At 36.9% G+C, this 18,280-nt stretch overlaps 2 protein-coding genes across 2 annotated transcripts in view; both read right to left on the bottom strand.

The window, feature by feature from the left end:
- Positions 1-2,609, bottom strand: part of cyfip1 (cytoplasmic FMR1 interacting protein 1) — a 48,998-nt gene extending 46,389 nt beyond the window's left edge. Inside the window, exon 1 of the mRNA XM_067459950.1 lies at positions 2,378-2,609. The gene's annotated coding sequence lies outside the window, so the exon portion shown is untranslated. The remainder of the gene's footprint in view (positions 1-2,377) is intronic.
- Positions 2,610-3,464: 855 nt separating this feature from the next.
- tubgcp5 (tubulin gamma complex component 5) lies at positions 3,465-18,253 on the bottom strand. The gene is made up of 24 exons (XM_067459945.1): positions 17,984-18,253; positions 17,245-17,395; positions 16,749-16,802; positions 16,552-16,660; positions 16,368-16,464; positions 16,204-16,283; positions 15,552-15,687; positions 15,357-15,474; positions 15,112-15,201; positions 14,720-14,813; positions 12,392-12,644; positions 12,108-12,310; positions 11,872-11,987; positions 10,963-11,231; positions 9,387-9,585; positions 7,368-7,556; positions 7,091-7,273; positions 6,891-6,975; positions 6,055-6,175; positions 5,396-5,547; positions 5,143-5,268; positions 4,458-4,546; positions 4,197-4,297; positions 3,465-4,090 (listed from the first exon to the last, which is right to left on the bottom strand). The coding sequence occupies exons 2-24, from the start codon at positions 17,376-17,378 to the stop codon at positions 4,044-4,046; spliced, it is 3,045 nt and encodes a 1,014-aa protein (XP_067316046.1). The 5' UTR covers positions 17,379-17,395; positions 17,984-18,253; the 3' UTR covers positions 3,465-4,043.
- Positions 18,254-18,280: the final 27 nt, after the last annotated feature.

Raw genomic sequence — 18,280 nt, 5'->3', positions numbered from 1 at the left:
TAATCTTCCAAAGGCATGAACTAAAAATGCGGCAGACTGAACACACGCTGAGAACTGCTGCGAGCGTGGACACGTTTACCTCAGCTCTCATCACGAGAGCTCATTCAGCTCATCACGATGCGTGTAATCGGACTCCTGCTGCGTTTGTGCTGACACTTCCTCAGCGGCTAAATCACTATATATTTAACAGACACTTTCAGTTTTTAATTGTAGTCTCTGTTCTCTAACTGAAAGGATTTTATGAAGATGAACATGGTGGTGGGAAAGTAAAAGTGATTCAGTAGTGGTGGCTTTGGGAATGGCCTCACAGGGCAGCGAAGCATTCTGGGAATTGTAGTCTTTCATCCCCATGAGACAAAAACACCTTTTCTGTCTTATCTCAGTCTATAAAACACCAAATTCAAAAAATAATTTCACATTTCTACTACATTAATGACCCAGTTTAAATACAGATTCATCTTCCCAGCACTGAAGTACCCCTTTAAGATATTTTTGTTTAAACCTGAAAGCTCTCAGGCCCCTCCATAGCTATTTAATTCACACTTTAAAGGCACAGAAAGGTAGTAAAGACATCGTTAAAATCCTCCACATAAATGCAATGGGTCAAGTTTAATTTTATGAAGCGATTGACTATACTTTTTGTGCGCAAAAATAAACAAAAATAAAAAATGTATTCAATTTCTTCACGTCTTTGTCAGTCTCCTATCCTGTTGAGGCAGTGTAAGTGTTCATTAAATTGCTGTCTATGGAGGGGTCAGAGAGCTCTCGGATTTCATCAAATATCTTAATTCGTGTTCCGAAGGTGAACAAATGTCTTACAGGCTTGGAACGACATGAGAGTAATTAATGAAAGAATTTTGGGGTGAACTATCCCTTTCATGTTTGTTTGTCAGAGATGGTCAAAATGTGGCTTAATTTGCTCAAAATAATCTGCTGAATCATAAAACCCACTCAGGCAGCCAAGTGGAACAAATAACTTCCTAAATCATTATTATCAGCCTCTCAAAAGGGTGTGGGCTGATGAACACCATGCCTGAACTTTCAACAGTCCTGCTGACCTCCAGCCAGTAATGACATTTACTTTTCTTTTCTGTCTTCAAGTCATTTACAGTCCAGAGAAACTGGATTAAAGATTAGGAGATGGGGACTGACACCACAGAATCAGTTTATAGACATAGCCTAAGCCTAGTTCAAGACTAAAGGGATTTTCAAAGAGATCCACCCCTGACAGAGCGGTTTAATCCATGTCTAGTCTTAATCTGCATCCAGGAAACAAACTGAAGGGTTTTAGGAGACAAACTAAAAGTTTACAGTGCTGTGATTCAACCGAAGGTGACTACTCTGATTGGAAGTTGCTTAAAAGGCAGGCATGGAAACCAATACAAATATCTCATTAACTTTGTGCTTCAGTAAACCATAATCTATCTATCTATCTATCTATCTATCTATCTATCTATCTATCTATCTATCTATCTATCTAATTATATATATATATATATATATATATATACACGTGTGTGTGTGTGTGTGTGTTATTAAACACTACAGAACTTGTTTTATGTATTAAGGGACAATGTTTGTCTCCTTGAATTTATTATTAGTGGCATTTTTTCTTTACTTTTCACCATCAACAACAACTTTTAACAACAACTACTATTTAACAACAACTATTATTATTTTTCCATTTAACAAGTCAAAGGGATCAAACTAATATTTTAAATATCTCCAAACTCTAGTTAACTTCTGATCTTTACAGACCATGCTAAAATGAACTATAAACATGTGATTGATTGATTGATTCTTGATAGATAGATAGATAGATAGATAGATAGATAGATAGATAGATAGATAGATAGATAGATAGATAGATAGATAGATAGATAGATAGATAGGACAGGCAAGCATGGACAAATATTTAATATCTAGACAAGCATACAAAAAAACTCAAAATTACTACATTACTTGCTGTTCCATAACTTAACACACAGAAACACTACAGTTTCAGTAACGTTAAAGTTTTTACCCAAACTAAGCGACAAACTATAATGCGCTTATTATAAACTACGAAGCGTTCTCTTGCGTTTGCAGTGCAGAGCAGACAACTTCGTTTATTTTAACGAGTGAGTTAGTTGGTCGCGTCGCGTGAACAGGCCCACTTCATCCACGACGTGAAACTTCAAACAACTCAAAGGAATTCAACCCGACAATACCTTTCCATTCTGCCTTGCACACACTGAAACATAAACATATATTCGAACAACACTACGCGAACGCCGACTATGTTAACTGACTAATTATCTAACTTACAGAGAAAGCGTTTGGAGAAAAAAAGACAACACCCAGAATGAAAGTAAGGGCAAAGCTGCGTTCTACCCACCCTTACGTGAGATTTCCAGGACAAACTATCCGCTTCGGCTATTCATTCATGCATTTTCCGTTGTGATTTGCAGTTCTGAGGTGGCTGAGAGGGTAGAGTTAACTTGTGAGACCGTCTTCGGTGGTTAATCTGCGGTAGTTTGGAGTAGTTGAGGGAGTTTGCGGAGGAATCCTGCTCGCGGTGAATGTTGTCGCAGGCGCAGCTCTGGCTGGAAGTTCCTGTTGCGCTCTACAGGGACATTCAACAGGAAACTCCAGCGCCGCAGTACAGCACACTGCCAGCAGGGGGCGTTCAGGAATATAACTGCAGAAGTAGCATTTTGAAAATGTGAAATGTAAATATTTAAAAGATATGCTCTTGTATTTTCATCCCCATTATATCAATATTTTTTACTTTACGTTTATTTTCTTATATTTCTCAATTTTATATATTTCTTTATCACATCCTGTGGTATTTTCCTATATTGTGTATGTCAGTGCTATACACAATATTATAATATAATGGCAATGAAGTTTGTTGTTGTTACAGTGAATTTACAGTTACCTGAAATGTGAAATTGAACAGTTCAAAAGTTTGGGGTCACAACATGTTTTAATGTTACTGAAAAAATTCCACGTGCTGCATTAATTTGACCAAAATACATAATGACATACTAATATTATGAAATATTAGTATAATCCAAAAATACTTTTGGTAACACTTTATTTTACAGTGTCCTTGCTACAAATTACTTACCATATTAATAACTGTAAATTATGTAAAATTGCATGCAACTAACCCTTAACCAAGTACATATTAATTACTATTAATCAGTACTTATATAATTACACTGTAACAATAACATCTTAAAATACAGTGTAACCTAACTTTTCAATTTTAATATATTTTACAGTGTATTTCTGTGATGTTAAAGCAATATTTATCAGCCATTACTACAATCCTATACTTTAAAAACTATTTTAATATGCTGATTTGTTGCTAAAGACAAAGTCCTAGCTGAATAAACATTATTTCCTTCAAAAACAAACCCAAAAATTTGAAATGGCAGTGTATATGAAAAAATTATGCTGCAACAGTATACTGTATCTCGAAGTCAGGGCAATTATTTTAATATATGCAATCCATTAAGCACAATGAAAAACATCTTTAATCAACCACAAAACATACAAATATAGCCTTGAACTGCATACAAATGTAGTTTACATTTTTCATTGTTAGCTTATGTACAGTACTTTTTTCTATTATCTGCTGTGTGTAATATACATAATTAGATCACCTGTACAACGAAATAGCTTTGGGCATGTGCATTTCACATATCCGCTGCATGTAGAGGACGATTATGTTTTCTATGTGACATATTGAGCCGCAACACTGGCCAACAACGCTGAAAAACAAACAGTCAGACTCCACAAAACATTACATTACGTATCTTGATGCAGCAAACGTGCTGTAGACAGAGAAGACAATTTAACACAAGTTTCACTGTTTACAGACACAAAGTGCTACTTCTGTACCAATGAAGTGCTATTGTGATTTTGTCTGTCTCATGTGCTATGATGTCAGATATCCTGGTACAGACAAACAAGAACAGTACAGCAGCCGTCATGCAGCAGTACAATAAATAATATTGTGTTCAGTGCTCTGGACTCAAACCATGTTCGATCTGCTAACACTGTTCAAATCCAGCCATTAGCGACAGCGCCAAGGACTCCACTGCAAAAGAAAACGGAAACATATATGGTGAGTATAGCTAAAATAAATATATAATTTATATTTATATATTCATAAGAGTCATAATTAGGAGCAGTAGAGGACGTACAATGAGGAAATGAGCCTCTGCACACGGCCTTGTTTAAAATGGTCACAAGAAACATGTGACAGTTTTTAAAATCAGACTCCATTTTGTCAATCGATTCGATTCTGAGGAGGAAAAGAAATACATTTAAAGAATGGTAAAAATAGCTAAAGGGAAGTAAAACCTCCTCCTCATCAAGCTGAACCGAAAGCTGCAAGATAAGGACGAGGCTAGATGGACAACTGTGAAAAGTTCCCATACATGATGTAAAAGTTTTGAACTTACTTCCAGGCCCCAAAACCAGCCTGCCATCTGTCTGAGAAGATTAGAACTAAATTCAGCACTTTCATGATGGCCTCCTTGACAAAACTGACCTGCAAAAACACAGTAACCCGAATTGATGGTTTAGAAACAACACAAATATCTATAACAGTTTAAAAGTAAAAACTAGGGAACTAAAGGGATAGTTTGAAAAAAATCCCATAATTTACTCATCCTCATGCCATCCTAGGTGTTTGTAAGATATTATCCTTACAGGTGAATACAATCAGAGTTTAAAAAAAATCCTGGCTAATCCAAGCATTATAATGGCAGTGAATGGCAGCCCAAAATTTGAAGCCCAAAAAAGTGCATCCATCCATTATAAAAGTAACCCACACGGCTCCGGGGGAAGCGAATCGATGGGTTTGTGTAATAAGAATATACATATTTAACATGTTATAAAGTAAAATATCTAACTTCCAGCCTCCCATATTCAACTTACAAAAAAGTGCAATGCTTATGCTTAATCCGATGTCATACAGTGAGCCGGTTATGCTTTTTTGTTGAATAGGAAAGTAAATTTTACTTTATAAAGTTTTAAATATGGATATATGTATTTTTCATTTTCAGGTGAACTATCCCTAATCTAAAACATGCACTATTTGTTTCCCGACAGACACATTTTTTGGCCTGTTTAACTTCAGCTTACTTTTTCTCTGAGCAGACATCGGTCATGAATGGTAGACAAGTATCTGTAGTGGATTTTAATGAGCTGGTCCAGGTCCTTTGCCTCCTGCACTTGGTGTTGAAATTCTAGACCTGTACTGTGTAGGATCTGTGAATGAATGCATGATAAAATGTCCAGATGATGATTTTAAATCAAATCAAAACACCTTTATCAGAACAAAAATAGTTTAAACTCTACGGCAAATAAATGAAGTATTCCCGTATGTTAAACTTACCCTAGTCATAATGTAGTTGTGGAGGCTGTTGACAAAGTGCATGAGTTTGACCCTCAAGAGAAACATCCTGTGAATCTGCTGGTTTATGGGCTCTTTGGCTGTGCTTTCCTCCGATTGGCCTCCTTCTTGCCTCTTAGCGGCTACTGTCAAATCTGTGGAAAGACTCTATTTTAAGATCCCATAACAGCAGGTGAACTGAAACCATCCTAAACAGAGTATTGTGAATAAAGATAAGTCACAGGGAAAAAGTGATCACACCACAAAAATAAGGTACAATGAAAAGTTAAAGAGATAGTTCACCCAAAAATGAAAATTATATAATTTACTCACCCTCAAGTTTTTCCAAACTTGAATACATTTATTTGTTCTACTGAACACAAAAGAAGATATTTAGAAGAATTTTGGTAACAAAACCCTGTTGACGTTCATAGTATTTGTTTCCCATACTATGGAAGTCAATGGGGTCCGATCAGCTATTTGGTTACCCATAATCTTCTTTTGTGTTCAGTAGAATAAAGAAATTCATATATATTTGGAACAACTTGAGTGAGAGTAATTAATGACAGAATTTTCCTTTTTGGATGAATTATCCCTTTAATGAGTATGAAATTAGTTCACTCTCATTTTATTACAAATTTAAGTAATAAAAAAAACCTCACCACTGAACCGTAATGTGTCCAGACTATATTTGGCCCATTTGATCTGAAGCAGCAGTAGGAAGACTTGATTGTAGATTTTCTGACACTCTGAACTAATAACAATGTCTACAGGCCATGGAACCTGATGAGACAAATTATGAACAAATGAAAAAAATCATTATCATAAAAACAGATACATTCATTTACATTTCAAAACAGATACATTATTTAAATGTATCATAAATGTGTAAATACAATCCTCGAAGCAAAAAAAGCTAAATTAATAATTTTGTAATTGTGCGTTCAAGTCCTCCTGGGATGTTCGTATTTACGAGGTGAGAAATTGTTTACGACATCATGTGCGTTCAAGTCTCTTTGGTCAGAGCATGATGGCGGTGTAACTTCTCTTAATTAATTACACAAAATTACAGCAAGGTTTGTTAACTCTGCTTATAGAAAATGAAGAACAAAGAATGTGCATCAGGTGAGTTTTGATCTTTAACATTTTTAATTAATAATCTATTAATAAATAATCTATTTAGCCACGGTAAATGGTATTGTTACATATTAGGCTAATTGTTATATTACAATGCAAGCTTACTTTGTTTAAATGTCAAAGCCTGACAGTGTCACTGTAAATACCTGATATATTCAACTACAGACATTGCATCCATTGATTCCGCCATGTTTCCCACTGACGCACGCCCCCAACTAGTACAGATTGGGGCTTAAACAAAATCCCGAACTTCCCACTGGTATTTACGACTTCATGGTAGCGTTCATGTGCGTTCAACTCGTAAATACGATCTTCACGACATGACTTGAACGCACTATCAGTTGAAAGTAGGGTTGGTTACCTTATAACTCAGAGTAAGACCATCAAGGTTATTCACTGGCTGTTTTTTTCTTGCCGGATCAATAGTTTCAAGAAATATGGACAACCTAGAATCATGAGAAAGATGCGAGAGAAACACAAGTGAACCACAGGATATTGAGTGATAAAAAGGTAGGGTTGAATGGTAAACCACAGAATTGCTAAAAGCTCCTTGTGGAGTACCGGCTGCTGTCCTCTGGGTGGCGCTGTCCAACAGCCTCTTGCAGCTGCACATTGAGGAACGCCAGCTGCTGCCAGCTCTCCTTCTCTAGAACTTTGTCAAAGATGGCTGTGTAGAAATCATACATAGTATCACCAGCTTCCAACAGGAAGTAGTTTCTCATGGCCTGCAAGTACCCTAGAAGCCTAAGATAAAAAAAAAAGAGAGGTTTAAGCATAAATGCTCTACAAAACTATATTGTCAGGTTTGTGCACAAAGGATTCTCCTGCAGGATCTCACCTGTAGTCTTTCTTCAGGGTTCTCATGAGGTTCCCACAGCATTCGATGTATCTCCTCTCAATGTGTGGATACAGACAGGAACGGAGCGTGAGCTCAAACGTCTGACATGTCACAGATTCGGAGGAGCGGTCCAAAATCACACTGCCACCAGAGAATTTCTCATGGAAGTCATTCTGCTCTAAATAAAGCCTGCAAAGAGATTACACACATTACCTCAATGGAAAACAAGCTACTGAAATTGTGAATGACCAAACATAGTGCCTGGTGCGGCAACCTTTTTTCCATCATTAAAACAGCAAAAGTGTATTCAGACACTCCCTAAGTGCACACCTTCAGACCACATGCTCAGATCATTATAAAAGGGCCCAAAAGCCCTATTCGTCGGACGGTAATTGTTTCTTGTGGAGTCATAAGGTATTTTCATCATTTACAGGGCTGAGTCTGTGATTTTATTGCTGTCCGAATCCAGAACGTCAGTGTTTTTCTCCCACTACTTGACAAACACCAAGGTCATGTGGTCATTTAATTGCCGTCCGAATCCACATCTCAAGTTTTCAAGAAGAGATCGCTTCAGAATTAACGGTTTATCCTTTTTGACCCCAGCGGAGCACCATATCGTTGCGCTTTGCTGTAATTCGGAAGCATTTTAAAGATCTATAGCCAACACTTTTATTACTAAAAAGCAGCAAAAATATTTACAAAAATAATCATTCATCACCGCTCAAAAGATTAAGTTAAGAAAAACATGTAAACATTTGAAATGAGCCGTTATTACATCAGTAATTATCGTAGGTTCAATTTGCAGTTTTTTATTAACTTTTTTTTTTTTTTAAACAGGAGATTTAAATAATAAATAATTTCCTATTATTAAATTAGATATGATTTTATTCTTATTATTCCAAGTAAATTACATTTTTGCAGCAGACAATCATTAGATTGACCATGTGAGCAGCTGTTCCCAGGTGCAGAGGATCACATAACTAGCTCCTCCACCGTGAATAAATCACCATCCGAATGCATGAGTTTTACCACTGAGGTGGCATGCAAATGTATTTTTATGGACGTCCACATGAGAAAAAATTACCGTCCAAATAGGGCTATTGACTATCAGTGTCTTTGAACTAATGTCTTGAATGATTGATTCAATGACAAATACATTTTTTAACAGTCAAAACCACCTACTTGTGTAACAATGGAATTGATACAATCTTTATTTGAGGCGTTAAAAGTTACATTCTAAAGGTGATTTACTCTATTTTGATCGCAACCGTAGTCATTAGGGTTTATATGCAAGCTATAAACTTTTATTCCAGTACTTTGTGAATTTTTGTAACAGAAATAATGATATTGTGTGGTTGTTTGTGAAGCTGATTCATACGTATATATGGTAACTGCTCTCTCTGGGACAGGAGCAGCTCTGATTTGAATGTTCGCTGTGAATGTACTTGTCAAAGGTTTAATACAAAGGCGAATCGTTCATTTAGGAATAAGATCGCTTGGGTGTTTGAATTAAGATTGCGATCTTGTAACAATTAATTGCACAGCTCTAAGTTATATTAAGACTGAAGTTTGAATCTTTGAAAACAAAATCTAAATTTAACCTCCTTGATCACACTTTATATTCTACTATGTACTTGCATCAAAAAAAGTGTTAGGTGCTATGCACTTATTGTGTTCATATTGTATTGCAAACACTTCTGCTATTGAGGTAAGTTACAGGTACTGTTAGGGACTGGTTTGATGGCATTGTAAGGTTTAATGTGTAGAGGAAGGGTCTAGAGTGTAATTATAGATGTCATAACAGAAATTAACGACAGCTGTAATTACATGCAGATATGTTTAAACATACTTTAAGTACAATGTAAAAATATCTATGTGCACAATAAGTGTATTATTTCAAATTATTTAAATGTTATAACGTAGTAATTAAAGAAAATTTATATAAAGTGGGACCACATCCTTTGCTCTTTGTGTGTTCTTCATTGACGTCAAATCCTTTATTCTGTATTCTGCCGTTACCTTGCAAAATTAATGGCCAGCAGGGGGTCATGGATGTCGTCCAGCTCCAGATGACGTGCTACAATGGACTGCATCTTGATCAGACTCTTCTGAGTGGCCTGTTGCTCGGTAACCATATTTGTAGGTGACTCTTCCCCATACCGAAGACGTGTCTGCACTGACTCCAAGAAAAGCGTGTAGAGACTCTTTCTTTCGGCATCTGCAGAGACACAAGTGTCAGACAATCTTGTTTATCATCAAACTAAATTTAAAAAATGATGTAAAACATAATCCAATAGATAAACAAACATACAAAAATATTAAAAAAAAAAAAAATCCTTCAAGGTTATTACCATTAATGAAACGGCACATCTATAAAAATGTGAGCATGCAGACTAATTAAAACTTTTGAAACTATAAAACAATATGGATAACTAAACAGAATTACTTCTGAAAATCAGTATCTGAACCATCACGACATAAAACTGACATCAGCGACACTGCAATTATAAACTAGCATGCAGTAAAATAGGAGCTAATTCAAATAATAGCATGAATATAAGATAACCAAATTAAAGTAGCTTCTCATTTACTTTAATTACACAGCTGATTGTGTTCCAGCTTTTGATTTACAGAAAATAAGAGTATAATATAAAACAACTACATTAAAATTAAAATAGTTATTACATTCTGTAATTTGAGTAATTCAAGAACTATTTTTTCTTCAGTATTTAATGTGACATTTCACTTGTATTCTCCACAGAATATCACAATAACAAAGGTTTTTAAAATGATCTTTAACTCATAAATGTAATTTTCTCAGCATTTTTTTCTTCAGATATATTTTACAGTTTGATAATAATGTATATTAATTTTAGAAATGTCCATTACTTAAGATTTTATGAAATTCCATGATTTTACCAGGTCTAGAAATCTTAAAATGTCCTCATATTTTCAGGGTCCCAAGACTGTTGGAACCCTTAAATAAAAATAACAGCTGTTTAGGAAACAAATTAAAATAATGAATATAATCTAAGATTCTTTTCATCTTGAGTTTGATCTGTTTTAGCTTATTTAAAGCTTGTTTTGTCGTACTTTAAACAGTTTTAAGCCATCTTACATCCTTGAAAGTGTACTACTGAGCCCCCCAGTAGGTCCGTCCCCTGATTAACCATTGTTTCAAATAATTCAAACACCCTCAAACAAAAGTATTGTATATATTTCTAAAAGTCTATGTCAAACACAAACCGGTAACTAGTTGTTCTCAGATGCAGCCTCTGGCTGATGCTAGATCTACATAGATGCAGTCCATTTAAGATGAATAACAAGTGTTCATAGATACCAAGATATTGCTAAATGTAGCAGCACTGCCACATTATAGTACATGCCAATGTCAATAAATGCTGCAGTGTTGCGTTTTTTTTATTTGACACAATATTTTCTGTGTCATAGACAGGGTGAACAATTTTTTATATATTATACAGGATGAGCACTGAAACAAACTGAAACAAAAAATATAAAATAACCACTTTCAGAAATACATTAACTAAATTGAAATTGAAAACAAAATACAAAACTTATCCTCTTTGCCACTGACCTCTGGAGGAGCCATCTGGCTGTTCGGTCTCCTTGCAGTCCAGGTTTTTCAGCAGCTGCATGGATTTGCCAGCCATGATAATCTGCTTGAGTACAGGCTTGAGGAAGGACACCATGGTGTGCTGTCTGCTGCTGGACGCCTGTTCCCCACCAGAGCTTCCACTGGCAGCATCACTGAGCCTCTCCTCGCTCTCCACCGTCTCGGATACGCTATACAGCGTGTAAGTGGCATACCAGAAGTCCCTGTGGTTTACTGGTACATCCTTGTTCCTAGTAAACATGTCCATATATTTGTTTTATTTGGCAGGCAGCTTTATAAGCAGGATAATGGTTATAAATAGTGATTAGAGCAACAACAACACCAAAAAAACTAAAAGTGATCAGCACCCCGATACAACACTGAGGGGACTTTAATTGTTATAATAAATATTAATAGATTTTATTATTATTATTATCATTATTATTATTAAATGGTAGTATTATTAATAATAACAATATTATTATATTTTGCTATAAATATCTTTGCTTAATATCTTTGCTTTCAAACGTAAAACCATTTTTACAACTTTATTTTTGAAAACCACAAGCTTGTATTTGCTAAAAAACAACAGATTTATTAATGATTCTCATTTCAAATTTATGATGGTTGGCAAGTGTTGCATTCCCAAAATGCTAATTATAAGTGACACAAACACAGCACTTGCAGAGTAGCACTTACTCTGGATTGAAACTGAAAATGAACACATTCCATCACAACTGTTGCAATTTGGTAAATGCACTAAGCCATTTTATTACTGTCAATTTTGATTAATTTAATGTGCCATTGCTTAATAAAAGACTATCTTTCCACAAAAATGACCCCAAACTTTTGAACTGTAGTGTACATACACATATATACGTTTTTCTGTACCTCTGAATTATGAACTCTTTGGCGGGGTCAAATAAGTGACCATGAACGATCCATTCATCTACAATCTCAAGGTATGGCCGAACGGTTTCTACCCAGAGAGAGAAAAGGAGCGCCACCTGACAGGAAAGGGAGGGAGGAATCAATTTGTGATCTTGAAGCAAAAAAAGATGAGGGGTACACCTATAAATGGACAAATTCAAGCATCAACTCCTTGGAAAAAAAACAGGCACTCTTACAGACTGCTCGGAGGCCTCGCCCGCACTATCATATTCTATGATGGCCTTGTAGAGTGTGTTGAGTAAGTGCGAGGCTCGCAATACGTTGGACGTTCCGAGCGGCACTTCAGCCACTCCTGTGCAGAAAACCCTGTGCAGCATCGTGATCTGAGCCAGGTGAGGACTTAACCGCTCCAGCACAGATGATAGAGTCACCGTCTCATCTATAAAGAATCACCATAGAATGAATACTATGATCATAAAAAAATTCAATGTGAATACATTTACAGACAAAGAATGCTAACCTTTGGCAATGATTTCTTTTTCGATAGCATTGAGCTCTTCTTTAAAGCTGGTGAAGTATTTATACAGGGCCCACACGAATGCTTGGTAGGTCCGGAAGGGAGGCTCAGAGTTCTTCTTGGAGGACGATGTAGCGTTAAGACATGGAGGACAGGGCTCTGCACTGTGGCCGGTAACTTCATCAATAAACTTTTGCAGACGGGAAACAGCCTGCCCATAGGCCGCTATGTGCTCCAGTACAGAGTGAAGACAGTTCTGTACAAAAATAGGAATACATAAAAGCACATGAAATCAATTAATCCTAGGGTTATGACACAAATTACAAAAGAACATTTAAGTACTGTCTAATATTAATTGACTACATGTATTTACTACAGGGTTAGGATTAGGGGTTGGTTGTATTGATGCGTAATTTATAGTTATTACCATAGTAATGTGTAACAAACTACATGTAATGTGTAACAAACACACAGTAAAATAAGGTATTACCACTTTCTTTTACAAAAATCAAAATAGCACTAATACAAATTATATTTAAAGGGATACTTCAGCGCTGGAAAGATGAATCTGTATTTAAAATGGGTCATTAATGTAGTAGAAATGTGAAATTATTTTTGAATTTGGTGCTTTCTAGACTAAAAAAAACACTGAAAATGTATTTGTCTCATGGGGATGAAAGACTACAATTCCCAGAATGCTTCGCTGCCCTGTGAGGCCACTTCTAAAGCCACCACTATAATTTAATCCAGTTTCTCTGGACTGTAAATGACTTGAAGACAGAAAAGAAAAGTAAATGTCATTACTGGCTGGAGGTCAGCAGGACTGTTGAAAGTTCAGGCATGGTGTTCATCAGCCCACACCCTTTTGAGAGGCTGATAATAATGCTTTAGGAAGTTATTTGTTCCACTTGGCTGCCTGAGTGGGTTTTATGATTCAGCAGATTATTTTGAGCAAATTAAGCCACATTTTGACCATCTCTGACAAACAAACATGAAAGGGATAGTTCACCCCAAAATTCTTTCATTAATTACTCTCATGTCGTTCCAAGCCTGTAAGACATTTGTTCACCTTCGAAACACGAATTAAGATATTTGATGAAATCCGAGAGCTCTCTGACCCCTCCATAGACAGCAATTTAATGAACACTTACACTGCCTCAACAGGATAGGAGACTGACAAAGACGTGAAGAAATTGAATACATTTTTTATTTTTGTTTATTTTTGCGCACAAAAAGTATAGTCAATCGCTTCATAAAATTAAACTTGACCCACTGCATTTATGTGGAGGATTTTAACGATGTCTTTACTACCTTTCTGTGCCTTTAAAGTGTTAATTAAATAGCTATGGAGGGGCCTGAGAGCTTTCAGGTTTAAACAAAAATATCTTAAAGGGGTACGCAGCGCTGGGAAGATGAATCTGTATTTAAACTGGGTCATTAATGTAGTAGAAATGTTAAATTATTTTTTGAATTTGGTGTTTTCTAGACTGAGATAAGACAGAAAATGTGTTTTTGTCTCATGGGGATGAAAGACTACAATTCCCAGAATGCTTCGCTGCCCTGTGAGGCCATTCCCAAAGCCACCACTACTGAATCACTTTTACTTTCCCACCACCTCGTTCATCTTCATAAAATCCTTTCAGTTAGAGAACAGAGACTACAATTAAAAACTGAAAGTGTCTGTTCAATATATTGTGATTTAGACGCTGAGGAAGTGTCAGCACAAACGCAGCAGGAGTCCTATTACATGCATCGTGATGAGCTGAATGAGCTCTCGTGATGAGAGCTGAGGTAAACGTGTCCACGCTCGCAGCAGTTCTCAGCGTGTGTTCAGTCTGCCGCATTTTTAGTTCATGCCTTTGGAAGATTAACTTTCATAGGAATTAACTTGAGAAGATAAAATACTCACTTTGCTCTGCCGGCCGCACCGTTTCCATGAATGCCTGAGCCGAGCTGAGCTGTGAGTGCGACCCCATCCCCCATGTGTGAGTTGAAAACATGGGGAAATAGCTCCCTCTGCTGGCTGTAGTCTTTAGCGTCTGGCCAAACATTTTACCGATGACACAAATCGACGATATTTGCGTCACCGGAGTAATTTTTCCAGAAATAAAATGCATAAATCTCTCGTCTCAGGGAGATATGAGAGGGGGGAACACGATCATTCAAATATACTCCAAGGTGTCTACTGATAGAAAGCCATATGCTAATCGCTGAAGTAACCCTTTAAAGATTGTGATTTACTGTATGCTGAGACCCTCTAAAAATGAGATGGTACATCTCATAAGCATGGTAAACTTCCAACAAACCCCAAAAACTTAATTCTCCACTCACATTAGTTAAATGAGTGACCACCACATCATTCCTCACAGTCACCTTGCCATCATTGTGCTGGAAAATGAAAAGTTTTTTAACACCAGAGAAGAGCCTGAAGAGAGGAGGAAAAGAACACATCTTTCCTGTGAAAAGCAACCTTGATATGAGCAATCAGTCATCCTTGTGATGCAATCACTTCTGGGTAAGCAAACGTTCAAGTGTCAGAAACCAGTGCAATGTAATCTTTGGGGGAGAGAAAATTTACATTCCAAAACTGCATGTTTAAACTTGCATCCTAATTCCTATCCACATATGCAATCTCCACAAACATAACATATACACTTTCCTTTGGTAAAACGTGTATGTCCAGTTTGTTCAATCTAATTATGGCAATCTTATGTATAGCATACCAAAGAGTTTCCCGAATCACTTGCGTCTCTGTAACAAAAGACTTCTCCTCAGGCAGGTAGAGAGGCCCAGTGTTATACAGGTGCTGGTCCCTGGAGAGAAAGAGAGTGACTATAAAAATGTATGCAAAATGACAGCATAAAAGCTTGAACATCATTTGCTTCAAAATCTATCTCGTATTAAATCATGAAAGAAAAGGCTCATGATGCTGAAAACAAATAAGATAAATGTCACATAAATGTCTTACCAGACATTGTAAAGGTTGGAGTGCAGGTGGAGGCTGTGTGGAAAGCGGGGAGAGTTGGGAACCCAATATGAAGTGACAATATGCTGCTCCAACCAAGCCCTGGAGTCCGGCTCACCCACTACAAAAACAAGACGGTAGGAACTTTAAGAACTATAGGTTACTGTGAGAAAATGCTCAACTAATACTGTCCATTACCAGTCCAGGTGACTTGGACGGTCTTATCATTCTGCTCGTGGTCCTCCAGTGGCGTTCTGTCCACCTGTATCCCAGAATCCTCTCTGCTCAGGGGCTGCTGGCTATCTTCTTCTTCACTCTCTTCCTCAGACCAGTCCTGCCAAAAGATCAAATGATCTGTTGTGCTCAATTACTGCTAACATACATAATCAGTAAACCATACAAAAGCACTGAGGGGTCAAGCCATCTGTTGCCTTGTCTCAAGGCTGGTGGGAGCACTTCAGGATCTGTCTTGAAGAATTATTGTGAGGAATCAAGCTGGGGTTTGTCTGTACACATACCAATTTCAACAAACGAGTTCCCAGCCTGTTGTAATTGGTCTACCTTTTACAACGCATGTTGTAAAAGAGACGCTGATTATCATATCTGAATTTCAGCCGAATTTCAGCAGAGTCTTCCACCTTCAGCACTTGTATATAATGATATGAACAGTAAGAACGGTGTCGTTTAGTCCTCATCCTTTGCCATACAAAGTGGATTTGCTTTCTCAGTGTCTTTTTGACACGTATACAACTCAACCTAAAACTCTTCCAGGCCTCCAGTACAACTACCATGTTTTTGGTTGGTATAAGATAATAAGAACTGATCTAATAATCTAATAGAGTTCACTCACTGGAGTGTCTGGAAAGGGCCCAGTATCGATATCTTCTCCTTCCATGAGGTACTTTGCCCAATCAAACATGTCTTCTTTCTCTGTAGAAATAAACATATTAATTTGTAGCAATAATAGGTGTAGTGTTGTCCAACAGTATGAATGTGTTGACATAAAAATCGAACCTGCTTCTTTCGGTCTGGGTCTTTCGCAGTAGTTTGTGTTGGATGGAGAGTCAGACAGATGGAGTAATAAAGCCAGCATGCTGTAGTGGGCATCAGTCTGAAAACAGTAATAGAGATATTCAGCATATATGTAGTGTTCCAAGTGCTCTCTGAATAATATCAGCGTTATCCCTACCAGCGTTACCTTGGTTCCCTCAGTATTAGGAAGAGGAGAACTGAGAAATTCTTCAGTTAGCCGCATCCAGCTCTCTGCTTTACTTACGTCAGAGTGGACCATGAGTTTCTCATGAATCCTGGGAAAAAATAAAATCTCAATAATGGATTTTAATAATCATTATTAAAAAAAGTAAACAAAATTGTGCAAGGTGTCAGACTTCCTACCCATTAATGGATCGCTGCACATTATGTCTGTTGATATCAAGGAAATGGTGAAACCTATAAAGAGGGGGAAAACACAATGAGAAATTCTTATTGATTTTATGTGCCAAAAAAATGTTTCAGAGAAAAATGGAAACCAATTATATTTTTATTAAATTATTTAGTTTCCTTTTCACAAATACATGCAAGCCATTACAGTAATAAATAAATGGAAGGATAAATGCACCAAGTACTACTTAGAAAACAGACAAAAGTAGGAACACCACAGCAAAAAAAAAAAAAACCTCAAACACAGGTTAAGTTTCAAGAACGCAGGCTTTTCGTCACCCCAGTCTATTAAATACTAATAGTCTTTCTATTAAATTTTTTGCTTATTTTTGGAGCTGTGGTGTGCTGACTTTTTTGTGTTTTTTATCATCTCTTTTGTCGAGCACCCAAATTGAGCAAATTTTTGCCCGTGATCTGCATGCTTTTAGTCCTGATTTTACCACGTACTTACTTGAAATTTGACCAAGTAAACTTAAGAGCCATTTGAAAGTTTTGATCTTCCTCATCCTTAATGGCAGTAAAATGTGTGATGAGTCTCCGGGTCTCCAGCTCCAGCTCCTTCTCAAACCTGCTCCAGTGAGCCATTATGATTCAGGGATCAACTGAAACACAAGATACATCACAAAAAATGATAGATAGATAGATAGATAGATAGATAGATAGATAGATAGATAGATAGATAGATAGATAGATAGATAGACATGGGTGGGATGGATGGATGGATGGATGGATGGATGGATGGATGGATGGATGGATGGATGGATGGATGGATGGATGGATGGATGGATGGATGGATGGATGCATGCATGCATGCATGCATGCATGCATGCATGCATGCATGCATGCATGCATGGATGGATGGATGGAAAAAATATTATATAGACAGACATACCTATTTACAGACAGACAGACAGACAGACAGACAGACAGACAGATAGATAGATAGATAGATAGATAGATAGATAGATAGATAGATAGATAGATAGATAGATATACCTATTTACAAACAGACAGACAGACAGACAGACAGACAGACAGACAGATAGATAGATAGATAGATAGATAGATAGATAGATAGATAGATAGATAGATAGATAGATAGATAGATAGATAGATAGATAGATAGATAGATAGATAGATAGATAGATAGATAGATAGATAGATAGATAGATAGATAGATAGATAGAAACCTGCTTTTTAGTTGTGATGCTGACAGGGGCGAGCCGTTATCAAGAGCAGCGGTTAGCAAAACAAGAACCCCATGACAACGGCGTTCGCTACAAGTCACAGGTAAAGCAAAATATGCCTTCTATCTCCCTGCATATAACCCGATAGCGAAAGTCCAACTGAGGGTTGAGTTCAAATCTATTTATCTTATTATCATTTTACATGTATTATGATTTCCCCTGTTGCAGCCTCCATGACTTTAGACGCTTCTTCAGTGGTGCAGTGTGAACAATAATACCGCCGAGCGGAGGTTTACTGCC

This window comes from Pseudorasbora parva, chromosome 12 (assembly GCF_024679245.1).
Source record: "Pseudorasbora parva isolate DD20220531a chromosome 12, ASM2467924v1, whole genome shotgun sequence".
Taxonomy (NCBI): Eukaryota; Metazoa; Chordata; class Actinopteri; order Cypriniformes; family Gobionidae; genus Pseudorasbora; species Pseudorasbora parva.
This window is presented reverse-complemented; position numbering and strand designations above follow the sequence as displayed.